This window comes from Poromitra crassiceps, assembly GCF_964638095.1.
Source record: "Poromitra crassiceps genome assembly, chromosome: 14".
Classification (NCBI taxonomy): Eukaryota; Metazoa; Chordata; class Actinopteri; order Beryciformes; family Melamphaidae; genus Poromitra; species Poromitra crassiceps.
Window position 1 is genome coordinate 1,505,460 of NC_139633.1, and position 19,593 is coordinate 1,525,052.

Consider the following 19,593-nt stretch of genomic DNA (forward strand, 5'->3'; position numbering starts at 1 on the left):
GGTTCCCACGTGTAAAAGGCAATGGGATTTTTGTATGGGAATTTGAATATTAAATGCAGGAAATAAGGTCTGTGGTTAACAAAAGTTTATGAAACAGCTAACTTTGTGTTCAGCAAGATAATCCTCCCAAATGAGGACCACTTTAAGCGCTTTCTGAAAATGGTGTAAAAAAAACACATTTATGATTCGAAAATCACAAAAGTGGTCCTCATTTATGAAGATTATCTTGGTGAACACAAAGTTCGATGTTTCATAAACTTTTGTAAACCACAGACCTTATTTCAAGCATTGTAACCAAAATCCCCATGCAAAAATCCCATTGACTTTTGCACGTAGGAACCAGAAGTGCTGACATCCAGGTCTTCCAGACTCATTCCCGCTGTAGTTTATTAGTCTAATGTGGCCTTCAAATGAAAGTCGTGAACTCGTGTTTACGAGTGTACACGAGTCACGACATGCTTGGCATTCAAGTGGTCACGTCATGAACATGCGCGGTTGACGAGGCTAACAATTGAGCTAACTACCTTAATGCAGGGAATGCCAAGGCATAATGACAGAGGGAAAAAGACGAGACCATTGGGAATATCAACATGTTCCTCAGACATATTATAAAATGACTATGAATCATCTACGTCCATGGCGTCCGCCATTTTCTGAACACGTCACGAGACACGTCACACGTCGTGACCTCGAAGCTTTCAGAACATTTCTACTGAACATGTCTTGAACACCACATGAGGAGGCTGTTCAATTGGACTTATGATTCACGGTAAACAAGAGGTCCCTTGAAGGGCCCATAACATGACAATGTTATCTGTCACAGATAGCAGAGCGTGTCAAATACTGACCTCTCTAGCTTGCTCTTTAAACCAGCGTTATGATCGCCACAGTGCCATCGGCCACAACACCCAAACTCACATGAGTGTGTCGGCGGTGAAACGCTTCACTCCTCTGTACCTGTACGCAATCAAACTTCACCACGGCGTGACGTGGTGACGCTCTGCTGGCTCTCCTGTCTTGCAGGAGCCTGGCGGTTGGGGTCGTTAGGCTGATGACCTGGGCCCGGCGGTACTCCTTGGGCTTTAAAACGCCTGCAGACCCTTCAGGGTCCCTCTCCCCTCACCTGTGTGCACCTTTTTTGTTCCGTTGGTTTGTAGTAGTTTGTGTTTAGTCCTTAGTTTTAGTTAATAAGTTAGTGTTGTAATTTTTTACTTTGGCGGGTGACTCCCTCCTTTTGTTACTGCTCTGCTGCGCTTTAGTTCGGCGTCTGTTCTACTTTTTAAAAGGGCTGCGAGCGAAAGAGACAGCGGGAGCAGGGGGAAAGAGAGAGAGGTGGGAGTGACCTTGCTATCTGAAGTGGGGTTTTCAGGTGGTCAGTCATCTGGCACAACAGAGCTAGAGAGTGACAGAGAGAGAGACTACAGACCTACAACACAACAACGTTATTAACAAACACTCTCTGTCCTACTGTGGTCAGTCATTCAGTGTTTACCCTAATCCCAAGACATGGACATGCCATGAACAGTTGGCCTGAACACATGACGTTATATACATGAGGTTATAAACTCATGATCAAAATGAGGTAGATATGAAAACAAAAGATGAAGACGAGTGAGTCGCTGATGCCCGGCGTGGAAAAATGCGCTCCTTGTGTGGACAGCCAGGCGCCTGCTCGTGAGCAAAATGCACTTCGCTTCCATCTGTAAAATGCATGATGTAATAATAATGAGACTAATATCCTGCTTTATTGACCCCTGTGGACAAATTCTCTTTTTGCTAGCCCAACTCCACTGGGAGGTCAGAGGTCAGGGGCAGCTGGTAGGGAGCAAACTTGCTCAGAGAAACTTCAGCAGCGCGGAATCCATGCCAACAACACAAGGGCTTGAACATGGAGACATGCTTGTGATTAAATATACAATCAATAAACAAACTTCAACCTGGGTTCTCTCTTTTAACGACGGTCTCCCAGCTTGTTGTTGCACCCAAATAGGCCAATAATTAGGTAGTAAAGCATTTGATCATAATGACATCAAAAGAAAATAACTCCTGCACACTGTCTCCAAATGCAAAAACTTGTATTTAACAGAAAGAATAATGCTTCGGTCCTTCTTTCTGTTAAATACAACTTTTTGCATTTGGAGACAGTGTGCGGGAGTTATTTTCTTTTGATTCGGTCGGGTTTTCCCTCCTCCAACGCACCGGTCATGTTCAGGTGTGCAGAAGCTTTGCATCATCATAAAGACATCCAAAACAGTGCACTACTACACAACCACTACACAACCACTACACAACCACTATACAACCTACATTACAACCAGAACTGAGACCAAGATGGGGAAAGAGACGTCCCTACTTACGCTTTACAGTTGTAGACGTCCGCCCGGTGAGCCTGTATGAAGTGAAGAACTCAGGAGCCAGCCAGATGTAACACCATCTCCTCCTCTTTTGTCCCAAGTCATGTAATGAGGCTGTAATGAGTATGAGGACATGAAATATTAATTAGCACACTCACCTAGCATGGGTCTCTCTTTAGGGTCCTCTCAACCCAAAACAAGATAGAGAGACAAACACTTGACTTTTCCCTGGCTGAAAAACATCATTTAGACTAGAAGACCTAAGAGACGACTTTGGAAACGAGATTAAAATGTTCATGTGCAAAGAGATGTTCTGAGACATTAGGTGAATGAACTGTATGTCCAGGCTAATAATCACATCAGAAGCACAAGACTGAGTCGATAGCACTGAAAGTCTCCCAGTTTAGTAACTGGTAAACTGATAGCCCATTATTACTCCCATTATGGTGTTATTGTCTTGTGTTTCTGATGTTGCCGAGACTTGAGGCATTCATGAAGGTTTGAAGTGATGTGTAACTGTAATTCGACCAAAAACGACACATACTCGAGTCCATGACATATATATACACACACACACACACACACACACACACACACACACACACACACACACACACACACACACACACACACACACACACACACACACACACACACACACACACACACACACACACACACAGACATAAGCACCATCAGGTATTTTACATGTTACCTTGTATGAAAAAGTTGTTGCTCTCTCCCGTGTTGCAGCAAGTTAGCACAAGATGAGATTTATCAGGCTGCTGAGCTACGGTAGCTAACCTAAAGCTAAGTTAGTTATCTAAGTACTGTAACTAAACGTCATATTTAGCTAAATTCTTCTAACATGGGTCATTTAGCGTTATGTGAACGCTAGTCGTTCTTCTGCCGCAGCAGCCAACACAACACATGACAGCCTTCCTCTGCTGGCTGTCTGTCTCGCTAGCATGCGAGCTACCACCTCTCGCGCTCTACACAGGTTGCTAAGCAACTAACTACAAGTGTCTCTGATAGCTATGCTAGCTGGTAGCTAACTAGCTTCAGTTCAAATGCGTTCTGTAGCAAGCCTGGCCATGTTTATATATGATACATTTAACGCGTGTACGTTACAACAACACTTTTCTTTCACCATTTGCCATCGTGTTTAGCCCATGTGGGTTTTTAACCCGAAAACAAATGAGTTCGTTTACGTTGAAGGACTACAATTACCATTGAAACTACATTTACCTGGAGCCCATGTCTGCCGTTTAGCCGTGACAAGTGTCGTGATGATGACTGAACAAATATAAATAGAGGTGACCTCCAGTTCCGCATGATAAGCGGGAGAGCAGTCAGAGCAGTCCCTGTGCGAACATGGTGAGTACCGTTATTACAGCTAGCGTTAGCCAACACATTCCCCCTGTATCAACAATGCTGTTTTTAATCCAGATAACACTACAATAGGCGATCGGTTTCTTACGTTGCGTTCAAGTTCCACACAATCTAGTCATATAGGCTGGTGGCATTTCATGTCACCCAGTTAAACTAGTCAAGCCAAACGGACTGTAAACCAGCCGAGCCAGTCTTTGCTTGCATGCACGGAACACCTATTATTAACATCGCTATCCATCTAGGAGTAACTAGCTTCGTGGGGCAACAGGTCCTGTGAATACCCTGAGGCACGACTTGTTCCAGACTGAGGAGTGTGCTGTCCTTTTTAAACGACTGATGATGATAAGACCATATTGTTCTTATTAATGCATACATTTAACACGTTAATGTAACGCTTTTTCTACTTAATTGTATTGGGGACGTGAATGAATGGCGTTGAATGAATGGTACAGATGCCAGTGAAGATGATAAATATATCCTGGTGTGTTATGCAATGTGTGTAGCCCTCACGGTACTGAGAGTGTGTGCTATTTTTGAACCGGCTGCTTCTGCTTTAGTAAATCCTGTAGACAAGAATGGAAACACACTCGCTGTGTTTGACAATTGAACTGTCACTTTCATACTTGTCCTTTTATAGTGAAATCGATGCTAATAATGCTAACAGCTGTGTTCTTTGCCTTGTGTCTTGCAGTCTGAGCCTATTAGAGTTCTGGTGACCGGCGCTGCTGGGCAGATTGCCTATTCCCTGCTGTTCAGCATTGCTAAGGGAGATGTCTTTGGCAAAGATCAGGTAAAGAAGGGCTTTGCCTTGCTTGCGTAACACTCACACTATCCCTCATCTCATTAGCCGGTGCAAGGTCAGTGTCACACGTTGGATATTAGCGACAGTTCCCAGAAGACGGCCGTGACTGTCCCCCGGGTTTCCTGCTCATATCTGGGGTGACATTGAGCAGACGTGGGGTTCCTGTAAAGTGGAGGACGATCAAATTGCATAATGCTCATTCACACGCCCGAGCCTGGATTGTCCGTCAAATGGATCTTGTGCCAAGAGTCTCAGGCCCACATGTCCTGTGCCCACATGTCCTGTGCCCACATGTCCTGTGCCCACATGTCCTGTGCCCACATGTCCTGTGCCCACATGTCCTGTGCCCACATGTCCTGTGCCCACAGTCAGTGAACCACATGTGTTCTCAGTCACCGAGTCTATTCTTCTTGATTTATTTATATCACCCTTTATCACAGTCAAGTCTAAAGGGCTTCACACATACCATCATATACATGCCACATATACCATGATACATACTACATAGAGTATACTGTCACATATACCATAATACATACTACATAGAGTATACTGTCACATATACCATGATACATACTACATAGAGTATACTGTCACATATACCATGATACATACTACATAGAGTATACTGTCACATATACCATGATACATACTACATATAGTATACTGTCACATATACCATGATACATACTACATAGAGTATACTGTCACATATACCATGATACATACTACATAGAGTATACTGTCACATATACCATGATACATACTACATAGAGTATACTGTCACATATACCATGATACATACTACATAGAGTATACTGTCACATATACCATGATACATACTACATAGAGTATACTGTCACATATACCATGATACATACTACATAGAGTATACTGTCACATATACCATGATACATACTACATAGAGTATACTGTCACATATACCATGATACATACTACATAGAGTATACTGTCACATATACCATGATACATACTACATAGAGTATACTGTCACATATACCATGATACATACTACATAGAGTATACTGTCACATATACCATGATACATACTACATAGAGTATACTGTCACATATACCATGATACATACTACATAGAGTATACTGTCACATATACCATAATACATACTACATAGAGTATACTGTCACATATACCATAATACATACTACATAGAGTATACTGTCACATATACCATGATACATACTACATAGAGTATACTGTCACATATACCATGATACATACTACATAGAGTATACTGTCACATATACCATGATACATACTACATAGAGTATACTGTCACATATACCATGATACATACTACATAGAGTATACTGTCACATATACCATGATACATACTACATAGAGTATACTGTCACATATACCATGATACATACTACATAGAGTATACTGTCACATACCATGATACATACTACATAGAGTATACTGTCACATATACCATGATACATACTACATAGAGTATACTGTCACATATACCATGATACATACTACATAGAGTATACTGTCACATATACCATGATACATACTACATAGAGTATACTGTCACATATACCATGATACATACTACATAGAGTATACTGTCACATATACCATGATACATACTACATAGAGTATACTGTCACATATACCATGATACATACTACATAGAGTATACTGTCACATATACCATGATACATACTACATAGAGTATACTGTCACATATACCATGATACATACTACATAGAGTATACTGTCACTTATAAAACGGCTCTCTCAAATCAAGCAATCTGATTGGTTCACAGCCATTGTATAATTCCAGTAACCGAGTTCAATAACCCATGGCCATGGGTTATTGGTTGCCATGGCAACTCTCTTACTAAAAGGCAGCGCTGCGCTCGAGCCAAACAGCTTTCTCCTGATCTGCTGTATGGAGGGTCACTAGTCGGACGCATGATGGCGCAACTCTCTTACTAAAAGTACCTCAAAAACAAAATGGCGGAGACAGCTTTTCAGATCCTTGTGAATCGATCTTCGCTTATAACTTTACTAATACTTCGCAGAAAATGATGTTTTGTACAAGAATAGACGCGGGCTAATGTCTTAACCCCTCTCTCGCGCGCCCTCACTCTTAACCCCGCATTTCTAAATAAGACGTAACGTTACTTGGTGTGGGCATATGGCTCTGGTGTCGGGCTTTGTAAAAAGTCCAGGCAAGCGCCAGGATTGGCCAATGTCGACTTCAGTCTCCCGAACGATCCAATCAAATCACCCGCACGTCTATCTTCTTGCTAGAGGTCCCGCCTTACAGTAGTGTTTCAGCTGACTATCAGAATACAATGCCAGTCGGACTTATAGTATTATTATTATTATATTATTATACTTGTAAACCGTTTTATAAAAGCAATATAGCACTCGAGCTGCGTGGTGTTGTGGAATATATCCCGCTGATAAGCTGTTATCCCACTCGGCCTGCGGCCTCGTGGGATAACAGCTTATCAGCGGGATATATTCTCCACAACACACTTGCTCTCGTGATATATTGCTTAAATATACCATGATACATACTACATAGAGTATACGAGGAATCAGCGTGACGTCACGATGACAACAAACATCTGACTGCGGGGTGTTATCCACCCCTATGCGCGTCCCTCCATGTAAATACATGCACCCGTCCCGCACTAGCCGCTAGAACATAGCTAGCTGTTAGCTATGAGCATTAGTTGTGGGGCAATAAAACGCCACTGAACGACCAGTTTGATATAACGCGGTCATGTTCGAGTCATGTTATTTTCATAAAGCGCCCCCAGCTTTGATATCTGTTGGCTAGTTGTTGATTATATTGTGGCTCTAAAATAACCTTTTTGTCGATGCAGATAAGCGGCGACCTCTGCTCCTCACTCTTCGCGTACAGTACTCTGTTTCCACACGGAACTATTTTGAAGCCGTTTGTTTACCAAAATGCTGATGGGCTGATCCCTCGTATATACACGCATCATATACTACAATTTAGAACACGGCTCTCTTGAATACTCGATTCTGATTGGTCAATCAACAAGATTCACCGGTCATTATTTCTCGACAACCGACCGCTGCTCTGCCACACCTGGATTAATCAGTTGATAAGAGCATTTTGTCTGCAGACACTACTAATTAGGCCAACCAGTTGCAGCTGTGGTGTCTTGTGTGCCAATTACGAATGAAACCGCTTTGTCGTTGAAAACGCTATTAAAAAATCTATTTGAATAATTATTTTTGTCAGATTACTGAAATAATTTAGTTGTAGGCCATGTTCTAAGCGGGATAATATATAGTGAGCCGGTGATTACTGGAAATAATGACCTTCAGGTGAATGATTGAGCCCTCCGCTGCGCGTCGGGCTCAATCATTCACCTGTCGGTCATTATTTCGCCAGTAATCACCGGCTCACAATACATTATCCCTTACGTAGTAACTACATCATATAGCATACATACTTCATATACACCTCAGGCCTCCATTGACACGTCGGTCTACATGGTATTGTGTGTGACATTATTATTTCTGTGCTTTCAGTTCAGCATGTTTTCACTCTCATCCATTCTATGCCTTTCACCCCACTGCCTGCTTCCTCCCTCCCCCGCCCCGGTCAGCCAATCATCCTGCTCCTTTTGGACATTACGCCCATGTTGCCAGTTCTCGAGGGTGTCGTCATGGAGCTGCAGGACTGTGCCCTCCCACTTCTGAGAGGTAACCATGGCGCTGGCCATTCCACTGCCACAGCTAAACGTGTAGGGGACAGGTGACACCCACCCCTCCCACTTCTGAGAGGTAACCATGGCGCTGGCCATTCCACTGCCACAGCTAAACGTGTAGGGGACAGGTGACACCCACCCCTCCCACCCCCCTCCACCCCCAAATCATCGTCATCACACCAGCATGTAGCAGCCAGTCACAAGGAAAAACTGGGATATAGAAACTGATTATACCGTGTACCATTTGGTGAACATTGTTGTCCTGATCATTATTTCCATGTGTTGGTGCCCAGCGGGAATATAATCCCTAAACTGACGGTGTGGTTGCAATGCTCGAAGGCTTCTCATTGAATTATACACAACAGCTCCTGTGAGTATGATACAGCTGTTGTGATTGGAATGGCGCGGTTTGGGAACAGACACCACACTTTCTCAGTAATGTCTGTTGTTTTAAGTTACTGGATCCCAGAGCAAAACGTCAAATTCCGAGCGCGCACACACGCTCCGAACGGAGGAGGAGGCTGGTTCCTGATTTCCAATAGGTTTTCCAGTCTTTGTCTCGTTACAGTTGTCACGGCGGCTTTAGTCGTGAGGCGCCATTATGCGCCATCTCCATTGTGACCTGGGATTTTTCCTCTGAAACGGCGCTGTCCCTTGCTTTGTGTGGGTGGGGGTTGTGAGAGGCCCCTGTATTAACCAACAAGGCTGCAAAGACAATGTTGTACGCACGGAGGTGGGCTCAGCAATACAGTGTCATAGAGAGGCAAAGTGACCGCCGACTTCCTGCTTCAGCACTGAACCAGAGATTTTCATCCGCCATTTATTTTCCCATAGACATTTCGTAAAATGCGTATAAAAATAGTTTTACTTGTTCAAACCAAACGGTTCAAGTTTGGTTAGTTCAAGTAAAACCATTTTTATAAGCATTTTACGAAATGTCTATGGGAAAATAAATGGCGGGTGAAAATCTCTGGTACAGTGCTGAAGCAGGAAGTGACGTTCCACTTTGGCTCTCTATACACATCAGGGACATGGGATATACAGGAAGTGACGTTCACTTTGGCTCTCTATACACATCAGGGACATGGGATATACAGGAAGTTGTGTATGTTAGAAGTTGGAAACGAATAGAAAACCCCTCTAGAACACAAAGAGAGTTTGAAAGAGAGGAGTCGTCAGTTAAGAGTATGCGGACGAGACTACCTGTGTGGCTCGTGCAATTTGATCCGATAATTATAGGATTGTCTGTCTGGACCAGTTATGAACTCGCCAGTACAGCAGTTCTCATATGAATACATCGTGAGTACAACGAATCATAAAAACCTACACTAACTACTGGGTGTTTCTCTCATCTGGGAATCTGTTCTGAAAATGCATTTCGATGGGCTTGGATTTTGCACAGCAAGTGATCATCCATACAAACGGTTGTGTTTGTGTACTAAACTGAAAAATAACTACTCACAAAATCTGTCCTCAGGCATCTAGGCATCAGATCTAATCTGTCCTCAGGCATCTAGGCATCAGATCTAATCTGTCCTCAGGCATCTAGGCATCAGATCTAATCTGTCCTCAGGCATCTAGGCATCAGATCTAGTATTATAACACCTGGCAACGTACTCAAAACCGCTTCTGTGTTAGTTCCCGTTACAATAGGTGTCTCCAGGACCACGTTTAGCCTTTATCACACACAGACACACACAGACACACACACACACACACACACACACAGAGTGAAAACAATGAGTCCCAGCTGTCACGGCTGGTAAAAACGCTGAAGAACCATTTTCAGCCATTTCTGCCAATTCACCACCCTACAGCCCAATGTTGAGTGCTGAGAGACCATGAGCAAAGTCGACATTTAAAAAGGTCAAATGTGTAGGCCCCCCCCCCCCATGGACGTACAGTGTTGCATATCACATGTATTCAACCAGCACCTCTGTCTCTCCACTCTGCTCTTTCCACAGAGGTCGTCCCCACTGACAAGGAGGAGGTGGGCTTCAAGGACCTGGACGCCGCCATCTTGGTGGGCTCCATGCCCAGGAGGGAGGGCATGGAGAGGAAGGACCTGCTCAAGGCCAACGTGGCAATCTTCAAGAACCAGGGAGCCGCCCTGGAGAAATATGCCAAGAAGACCGTCAAGGTACATACAGTACATACTATTTGAAGCTTTTCTGTAAAGGCAGATTGTATTTTAGCCCCGGTATGTCTGGGAAAACATCCAAACTGCTGCAGTGAGTAGCAATATTCAGAAAAGTACACTCATTGAAATTCATAAGTAACTATGTGATGACAACTTTAGTCACATCACATGTTTTCCTAGTTTGAATCCCACCCATAATCACACTACTTCATATACGAGGGATCAGCCGAGCAGCATTTTGGTAAACAAACCGCGTCACTGGGCGGCAACGGCAATGGAAACCCTATGGAGCCCAAGTGGCGCGAGGCGTGAGTGTCTGATTCTAGCTAGTTAACTCTGTTTACATTTAAAAAACACTGCGACAGTTCACACAACTTTAACACAACATATTATACATCAAACTCTTGAGCTACTTCTGCTCTCACTCTGAATGTCAAAATATAAGCAATGTCATGTATAGTTTTTGAGATATTAACGTTTGTTTGGCACAACTCATACTATTAACTGCCGCGGGGTTCCACATTTCGGGGTGGCAAGTGACATCACGCTGATTCATCCTATTGAAATTGGAAGAGCGGGATGTCATCTAACTGCATCTAGCTTTTGAAACGTAAACGAGATTTTCAAAAACCGCTACAGTAGGTCCACTCTGAATAGAATGGATACAAAAAATAAAAAAGACCATAGGATATTATCTTGTTAAATGGAGCATATCTATACAAGCAAGTGAATGAATGAATGAATGAATGAATGGTTTATTTTCGGTCATAGGTTATAATGAACCACAAACAAATGTAACAATTTGTGTGAATATACAGCAAGAGAACATCATCATACCTGTACAGACCATTTCACACAAATACAATTTATACAGTCAATGACCGAAAAAAGGAATAGGCTGAAGCCAAGGCTTATTTTTTGCCTATCCTGTATAATCCATTAGAAAAAACCCAGAATATCTGCAACAAAATAAAGAATAGAAAGAAAGACAGAATTTACTGTAAGTTATAATCCTGAATTATTTTACTTTTTAAGGCTTTTTTAAACCTCAACAATGATGTACACAATTTCAAATCATCACAAAGGCTATTCCATAGTTTAACTCCCAAAACTGAAACACATCGAGATTTGACATTAATTCTCGCTTTTCCTGTTTTAAAAATGCATAACCCTCTTAAATTATAATTTCCTTCTCTTAAATTAAAAAAATGTTGAATACAAACTGGAAGGCTTTTACTCCTAACACGGAAAACAATTTCTAACGTTTTTATATACACAATATCTACGAATTTTAAGGTGCAGGACCTTATGAATAATGGATTGGTCGATTCGAGGTAACCAACTTTATTTATTATTCTAATAGCTCTTTTTTGTAGTTTAATAATAGGATCTATATTTGTTTTATATACATTACCCCAGACCTCAACACAGTATGACATATATGGCACTATAAGTGAAAAATACAATATATGCAAACATTTCTTATTCAGCAGATCCCTAGTTTTGTACAGAATACCAACAGATTTAGCTAATTTACTTTTAATATATTCTATATGTGGCTTCCAACAGAGTTTATGATCTATAATTACACCCAAGAATTTAGTTTCATATACTCGTTCAATTTCAGCTCCATTTAGATTCAACTTAATTTCACAGTCAACCATAACACCACCAAACACCATAAATTTTGTTTTGTTTTCATTTAGTGACAACTTATTCCTATCAAACCATTTCTTTAACATGATCAATTCCCTTTCTACTGTTAACAATAATTTCTTCATGTCCTCCCCTGAACAAAATAAATTAGTATCATCAGCAAATGTAACACATTTCAAAGTATTAGATACTGTACAAATATCATTTAAATAAAGTATAAATAACTTAGGTCCCAATACCGAACCCTGTGGAACACCACAGGTTACTCTTCTAAGATCTGATTCGGTATTGTTAATTTTTACATATTGAAACCGATTATTTAAATAGCTTCTTAACCAATGTTGAATGACACCTCTTATCCCATAACGTTCCAGTTTCTGTAAAAGTAATGAGTGATCGATTGTATCAAATGCTTTACGTAAGTCAATAAATACACCTATAGTGTGTTGTTTCTTATCTATTGCTGTTGCTATATTTTCCACAAAATCCATCACTGCTAAAGATGTTGATCTATTGCTTCTAAACCCATATTGATGGTCACTCAATAACTCATATTTCTCAATAAAGCCATCAAGTCTATTTACAAATAGTTTTTCAAGTATTTTTGAAAATTGAGGAAGCAATGATACAGGTCTATAGTTTGATACAGTATGTATGTCACCATTTTTATAGATTGGAACCACCTTGGCCTCTTTCATTTTATCAGGAAAAATACCTGTTAAAAAGGATTTATTACATATATAAGTAAATGGTTCAAGGACACACTCAAAAACTTCTTTTATAATTGACATATCAATAGTGTTATCATCAGTGGATTTTTTATTCTTAAACTTTCTAACCACTTCTAACACATCACTCTCACAAACTCCACCAAGGAACATTGAGTTGCTGTTGTTAAGTGCAAAATCAATATGATTGCCTTCATCTGTAGGAAAGTTAATTTCCTTAGCCAAATTTGGGCCTACATTAACAAAAAAATCATTAAACTCATTAACAATTTCCTCTATAGTTTCAATAATTGAATTGTCATTTTTTACAAAATATGTGGGAAAGTCCTTTTTACTACGATTTTTAATCATGTCATTAAGCACACTCCAGGTAGCCTTGATATTATTTTTATGTTTTTGCAATAACTGATTATAATAGTCTTTTTTTTGTGATCTCATAATAGATGTCAATTGTGTAAGAAAGTGTGTAAGAAAGTGTGTAAGAAAGAAAATGATTACTGTCTCTTCTAGTATTACACGCAAAGGAAATAACTAGTATCAAATGTGTCAAGTCAGGTTGCATTTTAATGATTTAATTATTTTCTTTGTGTGTCATTTGTGTGTTTTTTTTCAGGTGCTGGTTGTGGGAAACCCTGCCAACACCAACTGTCTGATCGCTGCAAAGTCTGCTCCCTCCATCCCCAAAGAGAACTTCTCCTGCCTCACCCGCCTGGACCACAACAGGGCTCGCTCTCAGGTGTGTGTGTGTGTGTGTGGGTGTGGGTCTGGACCACAACAGGGCTCGCTCTCAGGTGTGTGTGTGTGTGTGTGTGGGTCTGGACCACAACAGGGCTCGCTCTCAGGTGTGTGTGTGTGTGTGTGTGTGTGGGTCTGGACCACAACAGGGCTCTCTCTCAGGTGTGTGTGGGTCTGGACCACAACAGGGCTCGCTCTCAGGTGTGTGTGTGTGTGCGTGTGTGGGTCTGGACCACAACAGGGCTCGCTCTCAGGTGTGTGTGTGTGTGTGTGTGTGTGTGTGGGTCTGGACCACAACAGGGCTCGCTCTCAGGTGTGTGTGTGTGCGTGTGTGGGTCTGGACCACAACAGGGCTCGCTCTCAGGTGTGTGTGTGTGTGGGTCTGGACCACAACAGGGCTCGCTCTCAGGTGTGTGTGTGTGTGTGGGTCTGGACCACAACAGGGCTCGCTCTCAGGTGTGTGTGTGGGTCTGGACCACAACAGGGCTCGCTCTCAGGTGTGTGTGTGTGTGTGTGTGTGGGTCTGGACCACAACAGGGCTCGCTCTCAGGTGTGTGTTTGTGGGTCTGGACCACAACTGTGTGTGTGTGTGTGTGTGTGTGTGTGTGTGTGTGTGTGCGTGTGTGCGTGTGTGCGTGCGTGTGTGTGTGTCTGTGAGAGAGTGGTTTCTCTGTTGGGTCATGAAAGCTGACTTTTCTCTCTTGTCCTGCAGGTGGCGATGCGCTGTGGCGTTCCTGCCACCCACGTGAAGAATGTGATCATCTGGGGGAATCACTCGAACACGCAGTACCCAGACGTGCATCACTGTAAGGTCAACATGTCCGGCAGCGACCTGGCGTGCTTCGACGCCGTCAAGGACGACGCCTGGCTCACAGGCGATTTCATCTCTGTGAGTTGAGTCGGATTCAGTGTAAATCTATCAGACACCTTCCACCTCTTTATACATGGAAAACGTGGAAAAAGCATGGAATTTAAAGGATGGCTTTACCGATAAGCAACCCACTTTGTATCATTATTAATCTCGGTAATGTAAGCACATGGGCACCTTATCTCTCTATTTTGTTCGGGGAGATCTCCCATTTCCTCCTCTGTCAAAGCGCACCGTTGTGACGTGAAACGCGTCACAAACGGAGCTGCGGAAGTTCTGCTGGAGAGGCAGAATCTGCTCCCGAGGGCGTCTGTTATTGTTTATTTTCATTTTTACGTATGCCACAAACTAGAGATAGCATGAAAAAAATCCAGGCGAATCTATGTGTTCATGTGTTCCCCTCTTCTGCTGACATTCCCGTTGACTCCCATTCCCCGTGCTCCCATATTCCCAATTTTCTCATTGTGACTGATCCGTGTCCCTGTGCTGCAGACGGTGCAGCAGAGAGGCGCTGCAGTCATCAAGGCCAGGAAGCTCTCCAGTGCCATGTCAGCAGCCAAGGCCATCTGTGACCACATGAGGGACATCTGGGCCGGCACCGCCGAGGTGAGAGACCCCCCACAACCCCACCCACCACAGGCTGAGGCCCCATAGAAGCTTTTCTCCCTGAAATCATGTGCACACTATAGTTATCAAAAACAAAATGGTGGATTAGACATGCACTGTTAGTACTTTTTGGGTACAGATACAGATTGGGCACATGGGCTGATACCTGTGACCAGTCCATCAGTGTGGGTGAACAATGATACACATCTACAATAGTGGAGATCTGGTGTCCTACGCCAGGGGTGTTCAAACTTTTTTGAATGGGGGGCCAGATTAGATCATGTGAAAATAGCTGGGGGGCAGCTGCTTCTCACATCTCAGGGATGCAAACTCATGCAGAGTGAAAAAGGTGACAGATACACAAAACCACTCAGAAATCATTAACTTAACATTAAAAGATAAAACTATTTCGGGATAAAAAAGGAGAATGTCACCTAAAAGTGACTAGTTTGCATCCCTGCATCTTATGGGGTATTAAAAAAAACATACAATACAATTGTACTCTTAAAGTGGAGGTGAACCCGTTCGTCACGTGCATCTGAGTCCATTTCAGACTGAAAACAAATTGAGAGGCGGACCATATACGGTGTCGATTTGATTTGACAATTCTGCCGACTGGCTTTGGCATCGGCCAATCCTGGCATGTTCCACCCCCAAATCGGGTGGGATTCAGCGTGTTGTCGTGCTACGCGAGTGGGATCCGTGGAGTACCAGGCAGCCAGGCTGCTGCGTGTGGAGCGAGCGGACAATCAGATACATGGGTGCTGCCTGCCCGCCTGGAATCTCCGAGAGACGACCCCTGACAGCCAGGAAGGCTGTCAGGCTCGGAGGTGCACGCCATTATCGTTATAAATGTAAATAATATTCCTGGAATGCGTGTTTTAAGCAGTTACATTTCTTTGCATTCTTAGAGATTATAGTTTTTGTTTTTTGTTCATGTTTCATACAATTGGCCAAGTTAGTACGGTAGTTAGTTTATGGGATAGGAATTCTGCCAGATGACAGGCACTAGGCGCCATTTTCTCTTTCTTTTGGGAGAGAAAATTATCCTGAAATGAAGATTTGATTGACAGCTGCATGTCGTGAAATGATTGGTTGAAATGGGGTAGAAATTTGATAGTACTAGGTGACGTCAGCAAACTGTTCATTACTGTTATCAATGAAATCTTGAAAAATGAACTTTTGATGTGAAAAAGTGTGAAAAACTAAATAAATTAGATTTTTGTGATCTTTTTTGCATACATTATTAAATAGGTGCACTGCATGCCAGGTATTTGAACTAAAGAAAAGAAAAGTCATTTTTGGGTTCAGCTCGACTTTAAGGATTTTGTTTGCCTTCTGAAAACATTAGTTCTGCCTGCCTTGTTCCCACTTGGTGCTGGCCTAACTACTGTCACCGTTGGGTGAACAGAAAGAACGCAAAGTGAACTTGCTTGATTAAGCAATACTGTGTGGAGACTGGAGAGCCACACACAGTATAGTATATATTAAGGCACAAGCTGTGAGCTGTTTGAAATGGGTCCGGGGGACCGCATTTGGCGCCCGGGCCAGACTTTGGACATGCCTGTCCTATGCGGTGGAGAAAGGCAGAAAGTCGCTTTGCTTTGATATGTGGCATCATGTTACATGTGGCTCTGAGAGAGCCAGATATCTGATGCCAACATCAGTATCAGTGTATTCCACCACATTGGATGTCACGTGCCGTTTTAACCAGAGATTTAACAAGAGCTTTTCCTCCTCCATGCAGGGTGAGTTCATCTCCATGGGTGTCTACTCCACTGGAAACTCCTATGGCGTCCCCGACGACCTCATCTACTCATTCCCTGTCCAGATCAAGGTGACTGTCTGAACGAACACTGCATTCACACCGCTAGCAACATGTTTTCGGATTTCCGCTAGGAGTTGATTACTAGCTGTTGCTCCAGTGGTGTAGCGGCAGTAGACCAGTGATAGGTGGGACGTACCCCAGAGCGAGCTTGTTCTCAGAGGGGTGACTACGACCACCAAACACAGGGGGCGCTGTTAGGTCATGCATACAAAGACGCTGACTGTTTGGATGATGGAATTTGGTGAAGTGTGTAAGTTTTAGAAACAACTTTGTTGAAAATCTAATTTCTCTCTGGCTTGCTTTGTGTCCATTGGGAAGATAATGAAAGCAATAAGCTAGAACGTCTGGTTCATCCTGTTATTACAGAATCTCAGCAGCACTTTTGATGAGCAATGAGACACCTAAAACTCAGCAAGGAACAACTTTTTCACACTGAGGGACAAGGAGACCATGGTCAAAAGTGGGCAGCATTTATCTGGTTGTTGGAAATGAATGAATTTCTGTTGTCTGGTTTGCTCAAGTTGCTTGTGGTGTTAAAACACACCTTGTTCTCCTCAAACTGTGTCTGGGTAGAAGCACTGAGCAACCATGGCTTTAGGGTTAGGACCATGGCTTTAGGCAGGAAACATTACCATTAGTGCACATCTGTCCATTTGATTTTACTCTGTCTGAATGAATTGGGGAAATAGAGGTATCTTATACCTACACTTGCCCTGTAATATTTACATTTGGTTATTGACCAAAAACAACTGCTGATAGGAGGGGTGTTCTTACTTTAATTTTCATGACTAATGCTATAGTATATACATGTGGTTGTTTGTTTTTCATACCACTCTGAACTCTCTGGCTACTTGACCTGTGTTGATGCTTGAGGAATGTTCACTTATTTTACTGTTACTTATTGGAAGTCACTCTAGATTAGAGCATTTGCTAATTGTCCAATTAAATAAATTGCCTCCTTTCCACAGGATAAATCCTGGAAGATTGTGGACGGCCTGGCCATCAACGACTTCTCCCGAGGCAAGATGGACGCCACGGCCTCAGAGCTCATCGATGAGAGGGACACCGCTGTGACCTTCCTGGCCGTGTGACTAGACCCTGCAGGGCCGCCCGGCCAACACTTAGACAACCCTAAACCTCCAGACGCGCGTCTGTGATGAGACACTCCACCACCCCCGTTACAGTGTTGTGCTCTGTGTGTGTGTCTGCCCGTGTGTGTGAGTGTCACTTTACTAAAATTTGTTACAAACTACTAAAATTTGTTACAAACTGTATTCAGATTAACTTTTTTTGAGGGGGTAGGTAAAACTAATGGAGGATTGTTACAAATAGTCAACGATGCACTGAGTCGACAATCACTGAAACGGTTAATTGTCCAAGTCGAAACAATAAAATATTGAACAATGTACTGTACTTTTTGTTTGTTTGTATTTTTGTTTAAAGACACTTCTCATCGGCCTTGAACTCACTGAAAGTGACTTTAGCTACCGTGATTATTAACGTTACTCTCAGCTTTCATCATGTAAGAGTGCTTGAGGCGAAGCACGGGAGTGGTCAAGTCATCATGGAATCCAGGAAGATGCATCAGGGTAGGTCACCACCATAGAAAGTCTTAGCCTGGTATCCAGCCCCATATGAATCCTAGTTGTCATCCCTCTTCAAACAGTCAGGATTTGTTTTAAGTATCCGCCGTTTGAGTGTTGCATTTTGCATTAGAATCAAAACTGGGTCCGAAACAGGGATGGATGTGGATCCAAACGGGGTGCATTGCACCCCCCAGTGGCCGTGGCCAAAAGTCCATGTAGGGAATTAAATATCTATTTATTTATAGACTGTTTTAACTTGACAACAATAACAACCGTCACAACCCACCTGAATATCCGGTTTACTTCCTGTATACATAGCTGAGCGCAGGCTATTCGGCTCTGTTAACGTTCGGCCGTTAGTAGTTGTTGTTGATAGTTGCCATAACAACCACCCCTGTCGGAAAGACGTGCACACGCTGGGTAGGAAGCGTTGTTGTCCCGGAGGCGATATTTTTTTTCGGATGATGGCGAAGGCTATGCGAAGGCATAACCCGCCCCTCTCTGCCTCTGATTGGCCTAGCGTCAAACTTCCATGTAAACACATTGGCTTGGCTATCCTGCATTACATCTCTTTCTATAGTCTGTGGTCAGACCGTCAAACTCAGTGGGTCAGACAGACATACAGCAGTTATGCTTGCTAGCCTGCATGAAAGACGCCAGTGTGTTTATGTTTTTAATATAGTCATATCTATGGTTTATAACGCTGCCACTAATCAGAGGCAGAGAGGGCCAGGGCCGGGTTATGCCTTCGCCATCATCCGAAAAGAAATCGCTTCCGGTAAGTTAGCTAGCTAGCTAATGTTAGCTGCTGGTTGGTTGGCTAACTAGCGAATGTTAGCCGTTAGCTAACGTTAACGCGTTAACTAGACAAAGACAGACATGCAGAGCTCCAAAAACAGAGCAATTCGTGATTTTGTTACTGTCGTTTCTGCAGAGTAACGAGTCGGGGGGAGGAAGTCCATATATGGTCCCATCCGGTCATGGGCACAAGACATTACGTCATCACAGGATAACGCGATTGGCTGGCTCAGATCTGTTCAAATCTGAGCCAGCCAATCACGTTGTCCTGCGCCGTTTGAGACGTGTATAAAAGGCGACCCCGACCACCAGAGAAGAGGAGAAGAGGAGAGGAGGGGGAGAGGGGAGGA

The 19,593-nt window shown here is 43.0% G+C and overlaps 1 protein-coding gene across 1 annotated transcript; it reads left to right on the forward strand.

Moving 5' to 3' along the window:
* The first annotated feature begins 3,690 nt into the window (after nt 1–3,690).
* Nucleotides 3,691–18,255, forward strand: mdh1ab (malate dehydrogenase 1Ab, NAD (soluble)). Its single transcript, XM_083651074.1, has 9 exons — nt 3,691–3,731; nt 4,438–4,536; nt 8,197–8,293; nt 10,263–10,438; nt 13,436–13,558; nt 14,270–14,446; nt 14,918–15,031; nt 16,779–16,868; nt 17,828–18,255. Exons 1-9 carry the CDS (start codon nt 3,729–3,731, stop codon nt 17,948–17,950), a joined length of 1,002 nt encoding a protein of 333 aa, XP_083507200.1. The 5' UTR covers nt 3,691–3,728; the 3' UTR covers nt 17,951–18,255.
* Nucleotides 18,256–19,593: the final 1,338 nt, after the last annotated feature.

What these genes read in the sequence shown, in the direction of transcription:
- mdh1ab (XM_083651074.1), top strand. An exon ending in TGCCCTCCCACTTCTGAGAG is followed by an intron (nt 8,294 to 10,262) that starts GTAACCATGGCG and finishes CTCTTTCCACAG; the next exon opens with AGGTCGTCCCCACTGACAAG. An exon ending in TCACAGGCGATTTCATCTCT is followed by an intron (nt 14,447 to 14,917) that starts GTGAGTTGAGTC and finishes CCTGTGCTGCAG; the next exon opens with ACGGTGCAGCAGAGAGGCGC.